Source organism: Euleptes europaea, chromosome 2 (assembly GCF_029931775.1).
Source record: "Euleptes europaea isolate rEulEur1 chromosome 2, rEulEur1.hap1, whole genome shotgun sequence".
In the NCBI taxonomy this organism is placed as follows: Eukaryota; Metazoa; Chordata; class Lepidosauria; order Squamata; family Sphaerodactylidae; genus Euleptes; species Euleptes europaea.
Window position 1 is genome coordinate 63,075,269 of NC_079313.1, and position 23,478 is coordinate 63,098,746.

General features: G+C 41.9%; 1 protein-coding gene across 3 annotated transcripts in view; it reads right to left on the bottom strand.

The window, feature by feature from the left end:
* PDE4B (phosphodiesterase 4B) overlaps positions 1-23,478 on the bottom strand; it is a 305,529-nt gene that overhangs the window by 47,749 nt on the left and 234,302 nt on the right. For 2 of the 3 annotated variants that reach the window (XM_056867746.1, XM_056867747.1), the window contains 3 exons: positions 21,101-21,137; positions 19,422-19,492; positions 17,741-17,790 (listed from right to left, as the gene is read on the bottom strand). In XM_056867746.1, coding sequence (XP_056723724.1) covers positions 17,741-17,790; positions 19,422-19,492; positions 21,101-21,137 — 158 coding nt within the window. Of the gene's footprint in view, positions 1-4,818; positions 4,957-17,740; positions 17,791-19,421; positions 19,493-21,100; positions 21,138-23,478 lie in introns of those variants that run through there. The other variant, XM_056867748.1, reaches the window with a different exon arrangement.

Here is a 23,478-nt window from a genome sequence, read left to right on the forward strand (position 1 = left end):
TGTCAGATGACCCACATTAACTCTTGGAAATAGAGCTGTGCAATCTTTCCTTTTCGTTCAGCAGCTCAAGATAAGTCTCTCCGTTGCTTTGCTGCTGCTTCGGATTCACTAACGGTGGTATTTCTAGTATGCAGGCAAATCCAGTTCCCGAATTCCTTCATGATATCATTGCTAAGTGACATTCGACAAAACGTTTCCTGCATTTTGCTACTTCCATTTTGGCACTAGCCAAGAGCTGTCACTATTCTTTATGATTTGCAACAGCCATGGCATATTGTCTACAGTACTTGGCCCCAGAGCCTGCAGAACCTATTGCTAGAAGGAGAATTAGGCTGTGGCAGTGGTGCTTCGTAGCAAAAGTGAAACGTGGCCTCACTTTTCAGCACCATTTTATCCCAATAACCTTTTGCATTGGAACCCAAAAGAGATGGCTGATGCTCTAGGAGCCCAAATACCTCTACAGTCTTGACTAGAGATTTCAGGAATTCCTAGAGCATCGCCCAGAAGTGGTGTCACTTCTGGGTTCAGATGCAATCCTCCCACTTTCTCCCTCCACATCAGTGGGCAAGTGAGTGCCAAGCTGCCAGCCAGCCAGTCTGTGGCTTGGGGCACGCTGGAGCTTGGGCTGGACTGCCTAGGGCACAGAAAACCCTTGGGCCAACCCCTGAAGCATCATTGCCTAGTCCTAGGTACTGCTAAATCTGGAATCACCATTTTAGATGAGGATGCTAGTCTTTTCCAGTGAGAAAACCAACACCAGCTTTATACCACTTTATACCACTGTTCCCTATGGTCAGATAGAAATGTGTTTGTATTCTCAAAGAATTATCCTTTTCCTTTTATCCCTTAGAAGCTCCTTGATCAATTGATCTTGAGCAGCATATACCTAGTGTTGGAGGGATATAAGGACTGAAACAAATCTTGCCACTGACAATGTAGCATTGGGGTCCCTATCACTTAGTAAAAAAGGCATTATGTCAGTCACAGAGGCATTGGATTTGTATATTAAAAGGGGGGAAATTATCAGCAGTATTTCACTAAGCAGCCCAGCTTGACTTGCTACCATTAAACATGCAGTCTAGATTTTATGTATTTCTGTCATTACTTCCCATACTCACGAATCTTTAAGGGTTTTATAAAAATTTGTTCTGAGTAATCTGCAGCTCTATCATGGTCCACTTGCTGGAGACATGTAAACAAAACAGTGCAAAGTAATCTCAGAACAAAAACCAAAGCAATCCTTTAATGTGGCACAATGAGCTCATGAGTTCATATGATAGATGTATGTCTTACATCATTAGCACCATAATTTTTTTTGGGGGGGGAATATATTATAATAATACATTATGATAACATGCTTAGCTACTTCTGGCTTTATTCAATTCTGTTAAACATTATGTAATTCTGTAATAGTAAACACAATGGAATAAACCACAACCAGCAGCTCAAAAATTAAAGATATCCTTAAAAACCAAATTCTTCAAAGAGAGATTTTATTCCATTAAATAACTTTAGTTTCCTTGACTAATGAATCTGTGGTTTATGGACTGTGTTTTTCTCATGAACTCAAAATTAGTTTGTAAAAGTGTCACTAAGTAAACCAGACAGAAAAAGCTCGATGGGAAAAGACTAAAACAATTTTTTTTAAACCCATTTTTTCCAGTGACAATACTCAGATTTAATCTCCTTCATGCTACTGCCATTTCCTCCGCAGGAGAATATGATGGCAAATTTTTAGGTTTGTTTTTAAATCACTCAATAGACACATGACTGGAGTACAAAGGATATCTGCATTTTGCTGTTCTTACAGGAGAGACATAATTTAGAGCATGACACTGGTGATTCAGTGTTATTCAGCTACTTTATTTAGTTTCTTTCTTGTTGCCTTGGAGGGCAATCCAGAGAATCACACAACTCAAGGCTGGACAATGAACTCACCCTGCCAATATACTGACTTTGCATGGTGGATAATGGGTGCACAAGCTCCAAACAATCCTACAATAGAGCCAGAGCTTTCACAAATAGGCCTATATGTGTGAATCATTGCTCCTCACAAAGGGGAAAATCATACAAAGCAAGGTATGTATGTTGGATTCTGGTTGAACCAGTGTTTGAAACTGGGACTCCCTAAACTGTTAGTCCACTGCTTATTCCAAAGGCTTTAAGCTTTTCAATTGCCTAATATTTCTTTACTCGTTTTATATAGGAAACAGCTCATAAGTGTTTTATGCATGTCCTGGTGTCATCCAACTATAGGTAACAATTTGCTATGTAGAGTCACACAAGTCTAACAGTATGGTGTAAATTTTAAAAACTATTTTCAATAAACATCTGCTTAAAGTATATCTGAGGGAAAATGGAAGAAATGCATGATAGTGCTCTTATTTTAAATAATGGAATATTATATTAATGATAAAATAGGAAGAAATATTTTGAAATACGCTCAAATTTGTCCAGCTTTTCCTCACTTGTACACTTTGAGACTTATACCGCTTTATTAGTACATTCCTAAAAATAAAAAAAGGCTGGAACATCTGTTGATCTCCCACAATTTAGGCTGCTGTTAATGTGTTGTTTAATGTTTGAGTTTGAGGTCTGTCCTATGGGCTCGACCCAAAGCAGGGTGCCAGAGAATGGATCTTTCCAAGCACCCATGAGAGCCTAGAGGAGGTGACTGTCCCTCACAGTTGAAGGGAGTGGAAAGATTAGCATTTCTGAAAGAAACAGAAGTTTACATTCTGGCAGACTTAGAGAGTAGCAAAGAGATACCTTTGTGAATTGGCAGAAGCATCATTAGGGCTTCAGGATCTCTATCTCTGGGGATCTGATGTGGGGTAGCAGATCTGCTGCCCTAAGGAGAGCCTCTTTGCCTCTACTTGTGTAGTGCTTCTGTATTTGTGAATAAAGTAAATAACAAAAACACCACCAATCTCTAGTACTCTCTCCTCCAAAGAGAACTGACCGAGGTAAGCACTGCCCATGTAACTTCTCTGGGAGAAGCGGGGATCATGTAACAGTATTTTTGGCACAATAATTTCCCATACAATCTCTTTGGCTGTGACCCAGATGTGCACGTGTACACCAGTTTTCCTGTGAGCTTTCCTTTAAACCAATTTTGAAATACTGGTAAATTACTCCAAATTATCTCCAGAAGGATGAAGCAAATATTAAAACTTATTTCTGCTTGATTAAGGTGCAGAAAAGGTTTCAGTTCTGACTCTTTTTGTGGCTGATAATTACTGGTATCAACATCACAATTGCTTCCAACACAGATTAGGGAAAGAGAAATATTTGGATGATCACAGTGTTGTTAGAGTAGTGATTGTTTACACAGAGAGTAGTTAATTAATGAGGCTGCCAACACTGAGGGCTGTTTCACATGTTATGTTTTTATATACAGAGGCTAATCTCCCTATTGGGGAAAAATAATTTTGTATCCTCTGGTACATGGCACGAACATATTTTCTGCTGCAGATAAACAGACCGGGCTCCTCTCCATCAAGAAAAAAATTAGGCATCCAAAAAGTAACGTGCAATTTGTCCCTCAAAAAACACAGGTTCAACCAAAATGCTAATCTTCAGTCCAAAGTTTTGTGTGCTAGCAAGATATCAGATCAGGCTAAGGGACGTAGGTGGCTTTTATCTGGTTGTTCTTAATATTATTATCATGATGTTGACTTTGCTGCTGCTGTCTTCATTGTTACTGTTTGCACATTTTACAGCTGGTTTTAATATAACTGTATTTATCTTTTAGTTAAAAATGTGAGGTCCCAAGGCAGTCCCTTTGGGATGGAAAGGCATTTAAAATAAAATAAAATCCCATATCAAGTAGTAAAGCCAGGCCAAGGAATTCACTGGAGAAGACAGCACTTCTAGCCCCTCGCATCTTTTCTTTGTTTTTTCTAAGCACCAGAAGTAAAGTTTTTTATGCAATTCTAACTTTGACTCATGCAGCAGCTTCTATGCCCCCCCCCCCCAATATTTCTGACTGGCACTAACATTAGCAGGAGCTAGGAAAGCAGGCCCCAACAACAAGGGTTAATGGAAGAACCACAGAATAATCTTTCTTCAGCTTGAGGGAGTCCTCAGCAGCAGCAGCTTACATGCTTCAAATGTGCTCTGCTCCAAAAGATAAACGTATTTTGAATTTCCTTTCTCACAACTGAAAGTTGGACCTATGAACTATTTAGCCTTCTTCACATCATGCTCACAGTCTACAAACACTCTTTCCTTGGTACACCTTTGTATTCAATCTTTCCCAATTCCCAGCAGGCATAACAGGATCTGTGAGGTCCATATAACAAGATATGGGGATGGTGACAGTTCAAGGACCTTTGGCCCAGGGCTGACTGACCTTTCCTGTTGGGCATGAAATTGTGAAGGAAAACAGAAGATTTAGAGTCACCACTGAAGTCATATAACTTCAGCTTGTTTATAAAAACGGTCACTATAACATCACCTCTCTTAATAAAGCACAAGATAAAACACATTTCATTACCTCGTATTTTCACTTCTAAACCCTTAGCTGCTTTTTTTGTTGTTCGAATTTGAGACTATCTGCATTTGGGCTGTAGAAAGTGGAGTACAAAACTCAGAATTCAGCTTGAGGGGTTTAAAACACACAGAGTGGGAAGTGACGCCTGGAATCCTCCAGCTTACATGGCCCAACCGGGATTCCAGAAGCAGAGAGGAAAACTCCTTCTAACACAGGGAGAAAGCAGGGAGTGACAGGAAAAAAAGGGTAGATCACAAACAAAGCAGAGCCTTAGTCTCTATGAGGCACTTGAAATCAATCTTGTGCTTTTGTCTCAAACGTACCTGATTGTTCCGTCAAAAGGTAAGATCTTCCTCCACATGCTTAGGGGAGCCATATATCCTCAAAACTACGCAATTTTAAAAGCCCTTTGAAAGAAAACCCGTGTCTGTCAGATCCATTCTGCCTGAGAGAGCTGCATATCCTGCGCTGCACACCTAAAGAAGACGGGACAGCTGTAGGGTGTACGTATTATACCCCGGTTAACCTAATGAATGAATCTGTCAGTCACTCAGTCTTGGAAGAGCACTAGCCTCTCCTCTCCCACATGCTGCAGCCTCAGAAGGGTTCCTTGACTACACTCAGGGAGTCCCACTGACATCATTGCTACTTGCTCAGCTGCCGTAGATGGCAGTTGGATCGGATGGAATGACAGAATGCATGATGGGGGTAGCACGTGTGGAATGCCTAACATGAGAGCCCACAGGTGTAGCTGACCGGGAACAGTTTATATCGGTTGCTATGGAACCCTGATTGGCTGACACATCTTCAGAGCCCACAGGAGGCCTGCTGAGGAGAAATGGAAGCTATTTTTTAATAGACGCCATGAAATCAATCCCTGAAGAACGTCTGGAGTTAAAGGCTAAAAAGGTTTGGCTGACTAATGTTACATGATATATGTAAGTAAGTCTAGCTACGAGACATAAAATTAGTGTCACTTTTCAGCCGGAGCTGATCACAAGAAACTACGCCTCGGTCACTCTTTTAAGGTTGTTTATATGTCTACTAGCAGAATAGCAACAGATCAGTGAGACCGCTACGGCTATCACACCCCAAAAAAAAAAAAAAGTAAATGAAGATTTAAAAGGAGAGGGGAGAGTGTCGTGAAGCACAGAGATCCTGAAAGGAAGAAACTTTCCCCCTGATTTTCTCCGACTGCTAAAAGAAAACCTGATGTTCTTCTTTTAAAACGTGTCTGCCTCTAGGTCTTTGGCATAAGCTTACTGTTGGGAGGGCCAGCAATCTATTTAATGACTGCATTGACGTCAATAGCATAACTGAAATACTTACGAAGATGCATGATTCCAACTTTCAGGGGGTGTGGGTTTCTAAGCAATAGGAAAATGAGAAGTGGATTCTCTGTGGGAACGAACTACGGGAAATGAAATGAATGTTGTAAGCAAGATCATTGGAGCACCAGTCAATTAATTTCTCTCTCTCAGAAAGAATTATAAGATTCACCTGACACGAGCAACACAACTTTGATTTCTGGCAATTCCAGGATTATTTGGTTTTTCAACAGAATTTGTATTTTGAAGATCACGTTTGCTGAATTCTACACAAATGGAGGTAGCAGACACTTTCATATACTTGCTAATCTTTCAAGTATTTAAGCATGAAACAACAAGAGAAGCCACGGCAAAGGAACATATCATAAGTCTATGTTTTGCATTTCTGACTTCCTCTATGGAGCAGTTTTGGGTTTTCAGAGAAAGAAAATTACTGTTGATCCTTAAAGCCACTCAATACCATTTCCTCAATACTGTCTTATATTTATTCATATTGAATTAAAATGTCCACAAATTGCACTTTTCCAGTACGGTCCAGTAGCAAGAGAGTACTCTGTAGGAACAGGAGATTATATTCAATTCTCCACAGATTTATTCTGTGGCCTCGGGAAAACGGCTACGTCTCTACCTCAATTGCACTTCTCTATGCCTACCTCATAGGATTACTGCAAGGGAAAACCACAATGAAACGAGTAATAGAACTGCATGAACTAAAAGTGCTGGTGTACCTATTATATTTTATCCTGCTCTTCTGACAGGGAGCTGAAAGCAGTGTATAGTTCTCCCCTGCTCCCTCTACTTTATTCTCACAACAACCCTGTGAGGTAGTTTATGATGACAGAAAATGACTGGCCCAAGATTATGCAATGAGTTTTATAGCTGGGTGAGGATTTGAATCCAAATATCTCCAGTTCTAGTCTAACCACTACACCGCACACTGCAGAAATTCATCAAGTCAATGAGCTGCTACGCTCTCTATCATCAGTATGCACAGCCTGAGCCGTGTTAGAATATCCTCGATGCTTCTCAGGAGATTTCAGACCACGGCAGCTGAATCACACACATTCAGAATCGACACAGATTAAAACAGAGCAACTCCTAAAGTGACCTACATTCATTAATTGATTACCTAACTACATTTTTTTTGATAAGTTATGCACAAACACATCAAAAATAAACACGCATACATTTGATTGTTCGCGTGAAGGCATCCTAGGAGCTCAGGCAAAGAAGAAGAAGAAGAGTTGGTTTTTATATGCCAACTTCCACTACCATTTAAGGAAGATCAAACCGGCTTGCAATCATTTCCCCTCCCCACAACAGACACCCTGTGAGGTAGGTGGGGCTGAGAGAGTGCGACTAGCCCAAGGTCACCCAGCTGGCCTTATGTGGAGGAGTGGGGAATCAAACCCGGTTCTCTAGATCAGAGTCCACTGCTCCAAACCACTGTTCTTAACCACTACACCATGCTGGCACTGTTCTTAACCGCTACACAATGCTGTGAAGGTTTACAGGACTGGCCAGTGAAAGCAGCAAGTAAAGAAAAATACCATTTCACACCATCTTCTTACAGTGGGATTTTTTTTACAATACTTTAATCCTATGAGCCCTGGGAAGTGCTATGTGATTTTCTGAACACAGCCTTAGCCTAATGCTGCAAAGCGTAACAGCCAGCTATTGTATTGCAGGGAATGTAATTCATTATAAATGCTGCATTTATATTTTGCCCTCAAACTCTTAAGGGGTGTTCTGTTTGGGAATCTTTTGCAACAACACATTGTTTTAATAAAATGATTTCATACTTTTAAAGTTATGCTATTTCCCATTAGGCTGAAGCAATAGCTTCAATCCTTTAAAACTAATCAGTCACAGGACAATCTTGTAGATAATGTAAAAAGCTCAAGTAAAATGTCCATACCAGTTCTGTTTATTTCAAAATAGGGGTGTGGAAGAAAAAAAACGGGCCAATTTGAATTCAAATATATTGGACTCAACAGTTTTTGGGATTCCTAAATATTCCCGAATCCCTATACCAGTATGAGGCTATTTCCAGTCCCCCCGCACCCCCAGGAATCCAAAAATAATTAGGCTCCATTATACCCTAAGGAGAATGTTTCTGGGTCTCGGGGGGGGGGGTATTTTTTAAGGTGGAGGTGCCAAATTTTCAGCAAAGTTTCTGATGACTCTCCAGACAAGAACTCTCCCCAAAAGTGGGTGCTCATCCATTCTTCATTGTTTCCAAAGGAGGAAAAATGTGGCCCCATAAAATTGGATCCCCTGACCCAATCTTTACCAAACTTGGGGGTTCATGAAAGGAAAGGCACCAGCAGCTATGCTGAAAATTTGGTGCCTCTACCTTAAAAAAACAGCCCCCCCAAAGCCCCAGAAAGATTTTCCATAGACTATAATGGAACAGAAGGGAGGGGGATTCAAAACTTTACAGTGCTGTAGAGTTTGGCACAAATGAGCCAAAGCAGCCTTTTCCCTTTTAACAGGGGTTTCTCCCCATTCTACTGCTACAGCAGTAGGCAGTTTAAAGGGAGCTGAAAAGCAGATCCCAAATCAGGCCAAATTATTTTGGCATGATTCGGGCCGCTTCGCCCTTGCTGCCATAAAAAAAAGACTAGGGGCATCCCCCCTCCCCTTCCTCCCTCTCCATCTCACTCACCTGATAGCCAGCCAGGCCAGTGCAAACCTCCACTACCGCTGCCTCCAGGCTCCACGTGGGACTCGAAGTTGGCTGCCAGTGCAGAGCTGCCTGCCAGGCTCAACCCAGCCCGGCGTGTAGCTCCACACCCGCCACTGCCTATGCCTCTGGGCCCATGTGGGAATCGGAGGTGGCCATTGCTGATGCTGGACTCCTAGACTTGAGGTAAGTGAGGGGAGGGGGAGATTGGGAGGGGGAGGGGGATAAACTTTGGATTTGGGTCTAAAGGACAGTGTTGCCTTCTTTTTTATATATATATATTTTAAGGGGTACAAAAAGGAAAAAAGGGAAAAGGGAAAAATTTAATAATTGAATATATAAAAACATCGTTACGGTTTCAGTTAAAAAATAAGCTCAGTAGAGTACAAACAAAATATCAAATGAGTATTGTATAGTTTATCTGATGAAATGGTACTTTAAAAGTGAAAAAATATCATTAATTTACAAAGTATTATCGTTTTGAAAGAAATACTGACTGGTCAATTACTTAACTAGACAACATATAAGTGTAAAATGACTCCCATTTTTCGTTGAATTGTTCCGTGGATTCATTGATCTTTGGATTCAGAATAAAAGTCATTTTTGCCATACTGGCGTAATCTAAAAGCTTTTCTTTCCATTCTTCAATTTCGGGAATAAACGTTTGTTTCCAAGTCCTTGCCAAAACCGTTCTTGTTGCTGTTGTGGCATATTTAAAAGTATCATGAAGTTTCAAACGCAGGTTTGGTGGCACGATACTAAGTAAGTAATATTTAGGATCTTGTGGTATCTTCATTTTTAATATCGTCTGAAGTTCTCGGTGAATCTGTTTCCAATACAGTTGAACTTTGGGACATGTCCACCAAACATGGAAGTAAGACCCATCTGTATTTTGACATTTCCAGCAGACACCTTTTTTCCGGAGGGTGTCATATGGGAAAGCATATTTGGGGTCAGGTACCATCTGTAAAATGTTTTGTACCAGTTTTCTTTAACTTCTTGACACACAGTATACTTTAATTCAGAGGTACAAAGTCTTTCCCAGGATTCCATATTGATCATTTCGCCAAAGTTTTGCATCCATTTAATCATATTCGTTTTTACTTGTTCTTCTTCTGTGTCGTATTTCAAGAGAAGCTTATAGATTTTTCCTAATAAGTGAGAATCATTTTTGGTTATTAACAGTTCAAACTCTGTCAGTTCTCGAAATGGTCGAGGATATGAACAGTCTTTCTTCAAGTTGGACCTCAGTTGGAGATAAGTTAACCAGTTTAGTTTTTGAATTTTTTTTTGAAGTTCAGTTAAACTTTTAATTTTACCTGTTGGCTCTATCATGTCATTATAAGTAAATTGAACAGCTGGTTTTAGTTTAACGTTGTCATGGTATGCTTCCGTCGGGGACATTATAGATGGTGGAGTTGGACTTATTCTTTGCTTGTACTTTTTCCATACTTTTAGTATCGCTGTTTTAATATCGCAGTCTTCTGGTGTTTTTTCTTTTTGGGTTGTTGCTGTAGAGTCCCACAGGATTTTGTGAAATCCTTGCCCAAGATCCGCTAGTTCTAAAATCACATGTCTGAAATTGGGATATTTTATCCATTCTGTAATCCAGGTTAGACAGGCTGCATAATAATATAGTTTGAGATTGGGTAATGCCAGGCCTCCTCTTTTCTTTTCATCTTGTAAAACTTTAAATCTAATTCTTGGCTTTTTCGCAGCCCAGACAAATCGGTTTATTTGTTTTTGCCAGTTTGCTATTATTCTGTCTGGTATACTGATCGGCAGAAATTGAAATAAAAAATTCAATCTCGGGAGTACATTCATCTTTATCACCGATATTCTTCCTAGCCAGGAAATGTTCATTTTTGACCATGAACTTAGATCTCTTTCTATGTCTCCCCATATTTTCAGATAATTCGACTTCATAATTGTCTTATTCTGTGATGATATTCTGACACTGAGGTATTTGATTGGCTCCTTCGTAATTTGACATCCAGTAACTCCTTGTAGATACATATCTTCATTAGTTGTAGTATTAAAAGTCAAAATTTTTGTCTTTGTTTTGTTCAATTTGTAGCCAGAGTATTTTGCAAATTCTCTGATGTGATGATGGACATATGGTAAAGTTCGTTCAGGGTTTTGACAAATCAATACAACATCATCTGCATAGCTTTTGATTTTATGTTCTTCATTGTCTATTACCAGACCCAAGATTTTAGGATCATTTCTTATGTAGTTCGCGAGAACCTCCATTGATAAATCGAAAAGAAGTGGAGAGAGTGGGCATCCTTGTAGGAGAGAGTGGGCATCCTTGTGTTGCCTTCTGATCTGAGCATTTAAATAGTTATTTTACTATTTTTAAGCAGCTTGCAGAATAACTGCAACTAAAATGGAGCAGTGTAAATTGTACAATTTGGATCCAGATCGCTCTGTTTGACTGAGTGTATTGTCAACTGTGTCTGATACAGATTTGGAATGTTCTTGAAGTAATTATGGTACTGTCAGCAAATAGAAAAGAATGCCTGGTGTCGAAGTAGGGATGGTATTGTGTGTTTGAAGAGAAATTCTCTGCCCAGTTATTGGCAAGAGCCTGTAATATCTGTAAGTTAGAAAATCAGTGGGTAGTAACACCTATCAAGCAAAGCTTAAAGCATAGTACTCCACAAAAGAATGCTAAGCCTACAGGTAATCTGTCAAAGTCAGGGGAGACAGCAGAAAGGACATAGTTTGTGGATGCAGAATAAAGAGAGCCAACACCAGAACTGGGATAATCAAAGGGCCGACTTCATTTTTATTGCTCAAGAGGGATCTGCAGCGCACACAAGCCAAATCCCCCCAGAGCTATTAGCAGTGCAGGCAATTGTTGGGATGCAGAAAAGTCAAGCCTCCTCTTTTTTGCGCATCCCAGTTCTTAGGGGAGAAGAGCGAAGGCCAAGGCAGTGTGGTGAAGAGGAGTTGGAACCAGAAGAATGCTGCCCCATCCTCACCCTTCAAGGAAGTGAGAGGAGGGATGTGGTTTGGCCACTGGTGGCAGGAACAGAGAGCCAGTCGGCTGTCATACCTGGGGCCTAATGCAGAAAGAGATGTGACTCAAGGAAAGGTAGGGTTGCCAGGTCCGTTTGCCACCCACAGGAGGTTTTGGGGGCAGAGCCTGAGGAGGACAGGGTTTGGGGAGGAGAGGGACTTCAATGCCATAGAGTCCAATGGCCAAAGCGGCCATTTTCTCCAGGTGAACTGACCTCTATCGGCTGGAGATCAGTTGTAATAGCAGGAGATCTCCAGCTAGTACCTGGAGGTTGGCAACCCTAAGGAAAGGGCATACAGGAGCCTGTGTCAGGCTGACCCTTCCTCTTTGGAAAAGTGAACGTTAGGAGGCAGTGAGGAAGACACGGCAGCAAGAAGGAGAAGACAAAGGCCCATGTGCAGGATAAGTGTGTGTGTGGGTGAGAGTACACAACGCAAGCAATTTGGAAGGAGGAGAGGAATTAATGACAGCTTAGGTAATTTTAGCGCGTACTGTAAGACTCTGCCCAAGCACTCTTTATCCCTTCACTAGAGCATCCCCCCCACCCAGCCTACAGGCTGCAAGGAGCTGGAGACATTGCCGTCGATGGTGTCTCCTGCCTTCGCTTCCCAATAATGGAGGAACAGCCTGATGCAGCTCCTATATGCCCTTCTCCTTGGGCCAGTCTTTCTTCCCATGTCAGACCTAAGGATGAATGCTGCTGGCTCTCTGTTCCCCCCACCAACAGCCAAACTGCACCTCTCCTCTCCATTGAAGGGGGGGGGGTGGCCTTTGGCCCTGTCACTATTGGTAGAGATTCTGTAGTAGAGGAAGCTCCTAGCAAAGAGCCCTTTCTTATTTCACCACTGTAGCTATGGAAGTACCTGAAGAAGTACATAAAATGGTTGCGGAGCATGCTATAAAACCATTAGCAACAGAGGGGGGTGGTTACAATCATGCTTCCTACAGATTAGGATGTTTTTCTGGGAAAATGCCAAAACTGGGTCAGGTCCGCACTTGCCATTTGTGGCGCTGACTTCGCGGGCTTTCCTTGCATGTTCGCACTTTATCTCACCCGAAGGATGCAGGATACGGCTTCAGTGCACAGTTTCTCCGCGGTAAGAGGATTAAAATGAAACGTGTTCCTCATGCGGAGCTTTGAAGTGCGAACATGCAACCCCGCTGAAAGTCCACAGCCCCGCCCTCATCCTTTCTAACCGCCCACACTTGTCCCCCCCCCCTTTTCGGCTTTGCAGTGCTTAGAAGCGAGAGGGTGGGATGGCGGCAAGTCCCACTTTCGCTTTCCCCTCGAACTCCCACAATTCTCGGGTTTTTTCCCTTTCCCCCCGCCATTTTTTAAACAGCCTTCCCCGCTACCATTGTGGGAAGGCCCGCGAATTTTTATTATTATCCCTGGACCAATCGCCACCCTTCCTTCGAGCTCAGTACAGCGGAGAAAGGCGGCACAGTGGGAACAGAAATCTTGCGGATTTTATAAAAAAACAACAACAGAGAAATGCGGCGCGGTGGGAACAGAAATATTATTTCACTTTGGATCCTTTTGTACTCGACACGTATAAATAGCGAGGTAAGTTGCTGGTGCGTTCACGGGCCAGGTAGGAGAAATAGATTTTGATATGAGGAGAAGGGGAAAAAAGAGAGAATGAGCAAAATCTGACAAGCAAAGAAGAGTTCCATATAGGAAGCAGAGCGATATGACTTAGTGAGAGCAAGTAGCAACCAATGACCAAAACCATAAAAGGCAAAAATACTAGGGTAGCTTGATCCAGGAGTGGACTGGGAAGGGAAAACGACCCTGGAGTGAGTCAGGCAGAGCGGCCCTTGCTTTGCTACAAGCCAGGACTGCGGGGCCACTTAGCTCATTGGGGCCAAGAATGGGCATTAGCTCAGCCGCTGCATCATCCCCCCCCCAAACTAGAAGCAGTGCAGGAGGAGACGGTTGGTGAGTTGACACAAACTGCCACGGCTGATGAGGGGTCTGGGCCAAGTGGCCTCTGAGGCTCGGGCAGATTTACTGGGCTTGGCTCTGCTTGCTCTTTGCCACCAGCAGTCCTCTATGTGTCAATACAACTCCCTAATATTGGCATAATACTTCAAATAGAACTCATTCCCAATGAAAACTCTTGGTTATTATAAGGTAAGGTAAAGGTCCCCTGTGCAAGCACTGGGTCATTCTTGACCCATGGGGTGACGTCACATCCTGACGTTTACTAGGCAGACTTTGTTTGTGGAGTGGTTTGCCAGTGCCTTCCCCAGTCATCTTCCCTTTACCCCCAGCAAGCTGGGTACTCATTTTACCGACCTCGGAAGAATGGAAGGCTGAGTCAACCTTGAGCCAGCTACCTGAGACCAACTTCCGTTGGGATCGAACTCAGGTCATGAGCAGAGCTTGGATTGCAGTACTGCAGCTTACCACTCTGCACCACAGGGCTCCTCTTGGTTATTATACCGTACCATAATGAATAATTAAGGTTACATTTTTTGTATAAAATATACTGCTGTCCAGTCTTTTCATAAGATCCTTTCTTCATACTTAAAGTCACAGTGAGGAAGAATATAATGTTCTAGGAATACACCCTGTGTCCCCCCGCCCAATTCTGCCAGATTTCTCCTCTTTTATTTTATTGTAATTACAGACTGCAGGAACACAGCAAGCTGTTCCCACAGTTATAAAAGACCCCAAAGAGGCCAAAAAGCCAAGTATTTAACACATCTAGGCTGCTGAAACGTGTTTGGCAAACTGCGTTAAACTATTATTTTAAAACAGCATGCATACAGTCAATGTTGTTATTAATCCATGTTGTATTTCCACATCTTGCAACTTCCCCACCTCAAAATACAAAAATGTACCATTGCAGCTATCCAGTTATATTCTGAGTTTTCATTGGAAATCCCTAGTTTGTATTTTGCCTCAGCCACAGATTCATTTGTGGTGGTAGAGAAGCCAGTGTTCTCTCAGTCTAGGTCTCTCTCTAGGACATCTGGATGATGCTGACTTACCTTGTAGGGCTGTCATAAGGATTTCCCATGTACAGTATTCTCAACAATAACATGTCCCATTCCAGGATATAGTAATTCCTCTTATAACTTTAAAAAAGGCATAAGCTTCTGTTTAGTGCAAGGAAATGTACTGTGTTAATTTCCATTGCAAATGCTGAATTGGATCTACAAATGGGAACCCGCAATGTCTTGCCGGGGGCATCTCATTTTCCTCTCCCCACTTTTCCCCTCTTTTCCTTCTCGCTCTAACCACTACACCACACTGGTTTTCATAAGGTCGCTTCTGTAGAAGAGTAGCAAGCAGCAAGGCCTAATTGAGTCAATATCAATATCAAAACTACTGGCATAAAACCTAATTGAGTCATGCAAATTAGGTGGTATCAAGTCACCCAAAAATTGCTACCAGGCCTAGTGATGCCAACCTCCAGGGAGAACCTGGAAATCTCCCAGAATTATAACTGAACAAACAAAGATCTGTCCCACTGTCCCACTGAAGAAAATGGTTTCTCTGGAGGGTGAACTATGGCATCATATCCAGCTGAGGCCGTTCCTCTCCCAAAACCTGCCTTCCTCAGACTCCACCACAAAATTTCCAAGAATTTCCTAACCTGGATCTGGCAAACATAGTTATGGTCCACTGGGCCAGGCCCACTTGCACTGCAGAGAAACCTCAAAGACTAGTGGGGAGCATCTCACTTTCCCCTGTATCCTGTTCCCTGCGCTATTTCCTCTTTCCTTCCTCCTGGAAACCCCCATATCCTCTTCTCTTTCCTTGCCTCATTATCTCCTTCTCAGCCATTCATCAGCCTACTTTTTATCTCCCTTCAATCTTCCACTATATTTATCATTTATTTTCTTCTTTTGAATCCCACCTTTCTCCTTAGTGAAAACCAAAGCAGCTTACATTATTCTTCTCTCCCCCTTTTTTATCCTTAAATACTCTGTCTGGTAGGTTAAGCTGAAAGTATGTAACTGGCCCCAAATCACCCAGTGAGCTTCCATAACAAGATGTGAATTTGAACCTGGATCTCCCAGACCCTACTCTGAAGCTCTAACTGCTACATCACATTGGCTTTCTTAGGGAGGCTGCTGTTGAACAGTAGCAAGCAGCCAGGCCTAGTTCAGTCATGCAAGTCAGGTGGTATCAAGTTGTGAAGTGGTTGCTGCCAGGCCCGGGCCCAAATGAATCCTGCCTCAGGATCAATTTGGTTTTTTTTAAACCCCTCAATGTTTTTTTTTTAGATTTCACATTTTTTCTGAAAACCTGGGCCATTGTTCAGGTTTGTAAAAAGATCTCTCTTGCCTATTCACAGCTTCAATCCTCAGATTTGGCTGACTTTGCTATCAGAATATAAGATGAAGATGATGTTCTTCAACAACAATTATTCCACACATTTACGTTACTTGGATTTAGGATTGTCATACTTTTCATAACAGGATACATCACACATCAGATGTTAATATGATAAAAGAATATGCTATTTTTCTAACACGAACTTCAGTTGATTGTGTGGATTCTACGAATCAAGATTAATAATGGAAGATATATGTTGAACACTTTCCATTGTTAATAAGATAATGGCTAGTTATCTCCTTGAGCCACCAAGAAGTGCTGCTTGGTACATTTCAATTCTAGTGTTTCTTTCCGCACAAAATAAAAATGATACATGTACTGTGATAAAGATTCCTCTTTTCAAATGCCAGGTCAAAGTAATATCAACTATAAAACATTTCCCATTTAACATTTAATTAAAAAACAGAATCCTACCTACTCCTCACACATTTTAGTATGCTCTTTTCTATAATCAGAGAGAAATGTTAAATTATGTAATCATTTACTGACTTCATATATATCCTACATTTCTCCCCAATGGAACCCAAAGTGGCTTACATCATTCTCCTCTCCTCACTTTATCCTCACACCAACCTGTGAGGTAGGTTAGACTGAGAGTGTGTGACTGGCCCAAGGTCATTCAGCAAGCTTCCATGGTAGAGTGGGGGTTTGATTCTGGGTATTCCAGATCCTACCTAGACTGATATTCTAACCACCATGCAACACTTGCTTTCAAAAAATTTTTTAAAAAAAATATCAATATTTTCTCTTTCTACCACTTACTGAGATTAAGCCTTAACCTTTCACTGAAAAAAATATTTAGAAGAGTTCAAGAATGTTTTCTTTGTGATCGCAACCTTTGTAGTTGTATTCATACTCTGTATTTGTTGATAAACCGTAACCCAGAGTATTGTTCAAACTCTCTATGCCAGCCGGGTATAATACTGCCTCAATTATTTATATGTTTTCTTCCAACTTCGTCTCATGCCATATTTCTGAAAAGTTACGTAAGAATTTCTATAGGTATTATATACGTTATAGGTCAGTGATGCTTGGGAAACACTCAGAATTTGACTTCTACAGCAAACATTCACAAAAGAGTGCTAAGCAGCACATTTAAACAACAGCAACAAACAACTCCTGCATTTGTTTTTTAGTTGACAAAATGCTTAACATAAGAACATAAGAAAGGCCATGCTGGATCAGACCAAGGCCCATCACGTCCAGCAGTCTGCTCACACACTGAGAAACAATTGTTGCTCAAAATGCATATGCATTTGTTGCTCAGAAATTCCCAGCAACCCTGGCTGTCTCAAAAGATTGCACAGAACTGGTTATCTTTTGTTGAGTACAAACCATTGCTCACAATTCTTGTTAATTGTATATCTTTACTGTTACAGTCTTCCCATATTTCATCAATGAATCATTTCCTTCACCCTCTTCTTATCTACCAAAAGTTTTCCTCTAGCCAACACTGCTTATATATCTTGCCATCTGCTACTGGTTTTTCTGTGCCCTCTTCAGTCTTTCACTTTTCCACCAACACCTCTCCTGAACCACAAATGTCCAAACTTAAGGCTGTTTAAAAGTGTGTTTCACCTGGAGAAACCACTCATGTGGCCAAGGTAGAAATACATGAATTAATGGTTTTCTATTCTTTCCACTCAGTCTTAAATTGCAACAGCCAACTCAAACAGTATTAAGCACCGCAATTCTGATTGTTTTGAGTATACAGATTTGCTCCATACTATAAATGCATTGGCTTTGGTCTTTGTGATGCAGGGACTCTAAGAGTTTTTAAATAGATTCAATCGGATTTTTAACAAGCCTACAGTTTTCACTTAAACATAATGTGCTTCAACAAAACACGTACCTTGAAGATTAAGTCTGGCAACTGGGGGCTGATTTGCTGCCGGGGACCTCCTGTGGAGGAATAAATAATATGGTATGAAGTACTTATTATAGGGGTGCAGTCAGGACTGAGAACTACCTGCTAGTACAATCTGAAGTATATTTGCCATTAATACGGAATAACTAAGGCACTTCACATGAAACAGCATGCAATGGCTATGTGAATGCAACTGGAAAACAACATCTGCAAAAATCACAGGCAGTGTCTCAATGGTAGAAATCTGCTTTACATGCAGAAAGTCCCAGGCTGAATCCCCAGCATCCCCACTGTTAAAAGGATTGGGTAGTAGGTGATGAGAAAGACTTTTGCCCGACACCTTGGACAGCTGCTGCCAGGCTGAGTAGACAAGCACGAGAGATCTGACTCACCTGTAGCCCATTTTTGCGGGCACATGCAGTGAGCCGGGGCTGGCAGGGTTGGGGGGAAGGCGAGCAGGTGACCGGCAGTTTTCCGAGCCTCTTGGAGGTTGTGGGGATCTCCTGGCCGCAGACGTGGCTAGTGGTGTGGCAGGAGCCCTCTGTTCAGGCAGGCGGCGGCTGGGCGAATGGCAGCCTTGCACAGCCCAACCACATGGCGTCTCAGCTGCCCTGCCTACTTCGTTCAAACAGGCCAATCAGGGCCCAGTAGTAATGCTGTTTACCAGCCAGCTTGCAATAGCACCTGAGGTTTTTACTCAGGTCTGCCGGCTGGGGATATAAGTCGGACTCCTTCACCTCCCTGCTCAGTCCTTCACTCAAGCTTGTCTCGCCTGCCCTCCTTATATTCTGTTGGTTGTTATTTGTTTTTTTGTCACAACTTTAGTAGTAGGTGGTTTGAGCATGGGGTCTGATCCAGTTTGGGGGGAAAGACGGCCTGTGTGCCCCCTTTCCCCTACACTAGGGACCCCAATAAGGGTTTGGGGGGAGGCCTGGTTTGGTGAAAGCCCAGATCGGGGGCTGCAGGTTTGGCCTCCTCCCAAGTGGCAGGGGACCACACAGCAGGCTTCTGCCCATGTGGGTGCCTCATACTGCCATCCCAGGCTACACCCAGAAGGCAGGCTGGGTCTTAGGAGGATTTAAGTTGACAGTCGGGTCATCTCATTCCTGTATCCCCCCCTACGCTACGCCATTGCCTAATTATGTAACTAATAAAGTTGTGGCCAGTTTCCTCCTGCATAAAGACTCTGTGCATTATTCACCAAAGCATAAGCAGACTCTGGGCTTGGGGAAGGGAATGGGTGCATGCTGGTTAAGGGGGTCTTTGTTTGCTGGGACCGGCTACCTATTCAGCACTGGGCCCACAATACTGATCTTGATGGAATGGTCGTCTGATTCAATATAAGGCAGCTTCATGAATGTTTGTGTATGTGACTTGGGATGAAAGGTTACTGAGGATCTACCTTATTTATTTATCCTATCTAGTATACTTGGTTCTGTCCTCCCCCATTTTATCTTCACAACAATCCTGTGAAGTAGGGTAGGTTGAGAGAAAGTGAGTGGCCCAAGGTCACCAGGGGGTTTGAGAGGGAAGAGGGGATTTGAACCTGGGTTTCCCAGGACTTAGACCAACCCTCTAGCCACTACACCACACTGCATCTAATAATTAAGACCTGTCTTAATATGTGAGTGCTGCAACTATAATTATTTTAAAAGAAGCAGCTTACTTGTTTGATGCTCCTTGCAGGTTTGTCAATAATGTAAAATTATTTCTTACACTTCTCAAACTTGCCAAGACCTATATAAAATACAAAAGGACATAATGTATATTTTAAAAATGGAGATTTTGAACACATATAAAATAGGTAGATCAATACTTTGATGCCCATTGATTTCAATGTAAGAGAGTGAAATACATAACCGGCGCCCAGAGAAATCTGTAGGGTTTCAATGCACTTATCTTTGGCTGGATCATACCCATGACAGAGAACATGCTGATATGTGGGGATTTTTGTCATTCTTTATGCAGCACATGCAACGTATACCACACCTGCTTAGTATGGCCAACTACTTGTAAAAGACACCCAGCTCAAGTTACTCATGCATGGTAGGGCCTCTGCTTGACATGGTAGAGCATATGCTTGGCATGAAGAAGGTCCCAGGTTAAATCCCCAGCATCTCCAGTTAAAGGGACTAGGCAAGTAGGTGATGTGAAAGACGTCTGCCTGAGACCCTGGAGATCCGCTGCCGGTCTGAGTAGACAATACTGACTTTGATGGACTAAGGGTCTGGTTCAGTATAAGGCAGCTTCATGTGTTCATAAAAGTTGGTAATTCAGGAGGGCATGAAAAACAAGTCAGCAATGGAAGTAACAGGGTACTTTGGGGCGGGGCAGGGCAGCACTGGAGGGACAATTTGGTGGCATTCTGGTTAGCCATCCAAGCATCAGTATAAACCATTTTGTAAACCCATTGAAATCAAATCAAACGACCTTTATTGGCATATTCTCAGAAATATAGCATAGATGGTATACAAGAATCCTCATTCCATACATTTCCCATATAAATATGATTTAAACTTTCATCCTAGTCTTGACAACTTCTGTCAAACATTTCGCCACCTTTAATGTGACTTCTAAACCCATTGTATCTGTATAAATCTCAGCAATAAACCAGCAGTTATGACAATGTTAGACTGCAGTAACTTTCTGCAATCCACTGAAAGTCATACATGATAGGACAGCACAGATGGGTAACTGAATAATCTTCACAACAGCCTCCTCTTCCACAGCTTTCAGCAACACCAGAGGAGTGAGCTTCACAGCTACTTCTTATACCACCAAGCTCTCTTTCCAGACAAAATGGATTTCAACACTTAACGTGTTTAGTATGGGCGAGATGTCTACTATAAGGGTCCACTTTCATATTAAGCTGCCACAGTTAACCTCTAGAGCATTTAACCTTTAAATGCTCAAAGAGCACATTTGCAACAGTGGACAGCTGGAATGTTGACTTTCTTACATCACTTTGGTACATTGTCTTTAGAGGGTATTTAAGAGAAGATAGAGGCCCTGTTTTTCTAGGGCATGAGAAAGTGGCCAAAAAACCAGGAGCGGTCAAAATACTGAACATGTAAAATAGCAGAAGCAGCCAATCAAGGGATGAGATAGTGTTAATCAAGAGAGAGGGGGATGGGGGCAAACCTAGGAATCTTCAAAGTTATTGCACTTAGAGGAGTTGAAAGTCTGTCAAGACTTGCCAAGTTCAAAGGGAAGGCACAGTGATTGAAGAAGGACCAAGAGGGCCAGGAACCACAGAAAACTGAGGACTTCAATTTTGCAAGTTCACTCTGAGCACTCAAATGTCAGACCTTAAGGTACTGGAGCATTAGAATATTTGGAACGTACCTGGGCAAATGGTGTAACTATCAGGTCGTCTCCATGTCTAGTAAGAAATTAAAATAAAAGCACACAGGTTAGGCATAGGTTATTCAGCACCACCCAGACTCATGATGAACTTTCATGTTGTTCTAAAAGTATAGATAATGTAGCAACTGCATCTTCTGCACCCAAAGATGTGAGTGAAAAGTTTAAGCCAGTATGGAAAATACAATCCTTTGCATTTCCAGGCACACCTTCCCAATAGCAGTCTGTTTGCAGGTCCTGTATAGAGACCCTCCCTTATCCCTCCTTATTTTTAACATCTTTTTAGTCTCATTCCCTGCATTTCCCCAACCTTTGCCTCTACAGTACTGTTGGGTCTAGGCCTTATGAAGTCTTCCACATCTCTCTCTCTGTGATTGGGAGCAAATCAGTTGGAGGGGAGGGCTGCATTTTCAGCCTAGCAAAACTAGAAAAGTGCCTTGAAAAAAAACTGTGCTTATGATACCCTTTGTTCATTAAACAACTCGTTACCACCCATAGTATTGCTCTGGGTTATTCAACCTCAAAGGCTCTTACTAAGTCAAATGGTTCCCTAACCACAGAGTACATTCATAGGGTTGCCAGGTCCTTCTTAACCACCGATGGGAGGTTTTGGGGGCGGATCATGAGGAGGGTGGGGTTTGGGGAGGGGAGGGCCTTCAATGCCATAGAGTCCAATTGCCAAAGTGGCCATTTTCTCCAGGGGAACTGATCTCTATCGGCTGGAGATCAGTTGTAATAGCAGAAGATCTCCAGCCACCACCTGGAGGTTGGCAACCCTGGTACATTCAAGAAACTTTTTTCTTTAAATCTGAGCAGGAGCCACTATTCACTTCTAGTACCATAAGGCAAAAAAAAAAAAAAAAAAAATTGCTGGACATTGCTGTGGCTTAATAGTGTACCTTTGTGGACTTTGTTATATTCTGGAATTACCATTACATGGATGAGATAATATGGGGCTGAAGAAACCACGGTGAAACGGCCGTCCCCCATCTTTGGATTTATATTCCCTGGATTTATACCAGATGAACATACTATACAATTGGAACCAACCAACTTTGATAGACTTAAGAAGAGGACTTTTTTGCCTGGTTATTCTATAATCCATGTATATATTGTACATTGTGTAGTCACTGCTGTTAGTGTACATTGTGTAGTCACTGCTGTTAGGTCTATTTGTCTCACACTGCTGTCTTTGATGTTTTGCACTTATTAACATTTGCATTTTTGCTACTTGGCTCTGTGCATTTGTGTACCTTTTACCCGTGCTAATTTCCAAACCATATGGTATAGGCACGGGAGTGCTTTTGTTTTGTTTATATTGACCACCTGGAGGTTGGCAACCCTGGTACATTCAAGAAACTTTTTTCTTTAAATCTGAGCAGGAGCCACTATTCACTTCTAGTACCATAAGGCAAAAAAAAAAAAAAAAAAAGCCAAGAAATTCAAAGGTAGGGCTCTACACTAGTCTCTGCTAGGGAAAAAAAGGGGCAACTGTCTGAGTAAAGGTCAGTTTTGTATTTCCTGGCTTTTGTTGACTTGTATCAGTGCCTTTAATGTTGATTTTCAGCATGAAATATTAGATATCCTGTATAACACAAAGTTAGTTAAAACCTTTGAAGCTTTCATTAAATATATTTTTTTCATTTATAATTGAAGTGTACACAAAAACATACCAAACTTTTAAAGGCAAATGTTTGAATACTGTTCTTTATATGTACACAGCATTACATTGATCAAAAGTAGTTCACGACCACACAAATGGCTGGAGAAGATGTGTCAGTCAGCCCATCTACTTTCTTTTAAGTTAACTGTAATGAAACGTGTGGCATTCAATAGCAACAAGTAAACTCTTAATACTGGGAGGCAGCCTTTTGCCTGATCAGATATGCCGAGAATGTCAGCAGCAAAGGGCCATACCCATCCAGCTGCTTTGTACACACACACACACACACACACACACACACACACACACACATACTTCTCATGTTACAGTTTTAAAGCACTGGCAAGTTTTGTGGGTCCACTTCTTTGTGCACAAATTATTCCAGGAAAAAACACTGAGATCATTTTAAAACAGTCAATTGGTTGAAATAAAGGGATACTACAATGGCTATGATCTGGCCATGGTGATCCAATGTTCTGATCACATCCAAGTTTGAGTACTGTAATATATTCTGTATGGGGCTGCCTTTGAAAACTGTTGGGAATTTCAGCTGGTTGTTGTTAGGGACTAGAAACAGAGATCCGAACACCCCTGTGCTAAAACTAAGATCTACATCATCTGCTATCTGTTTCTGGGCACAATTCAAAGTGCTGGTTCTTAGCTACAAACTAGGGGTGGGGGTACTTGAAGGACTGCC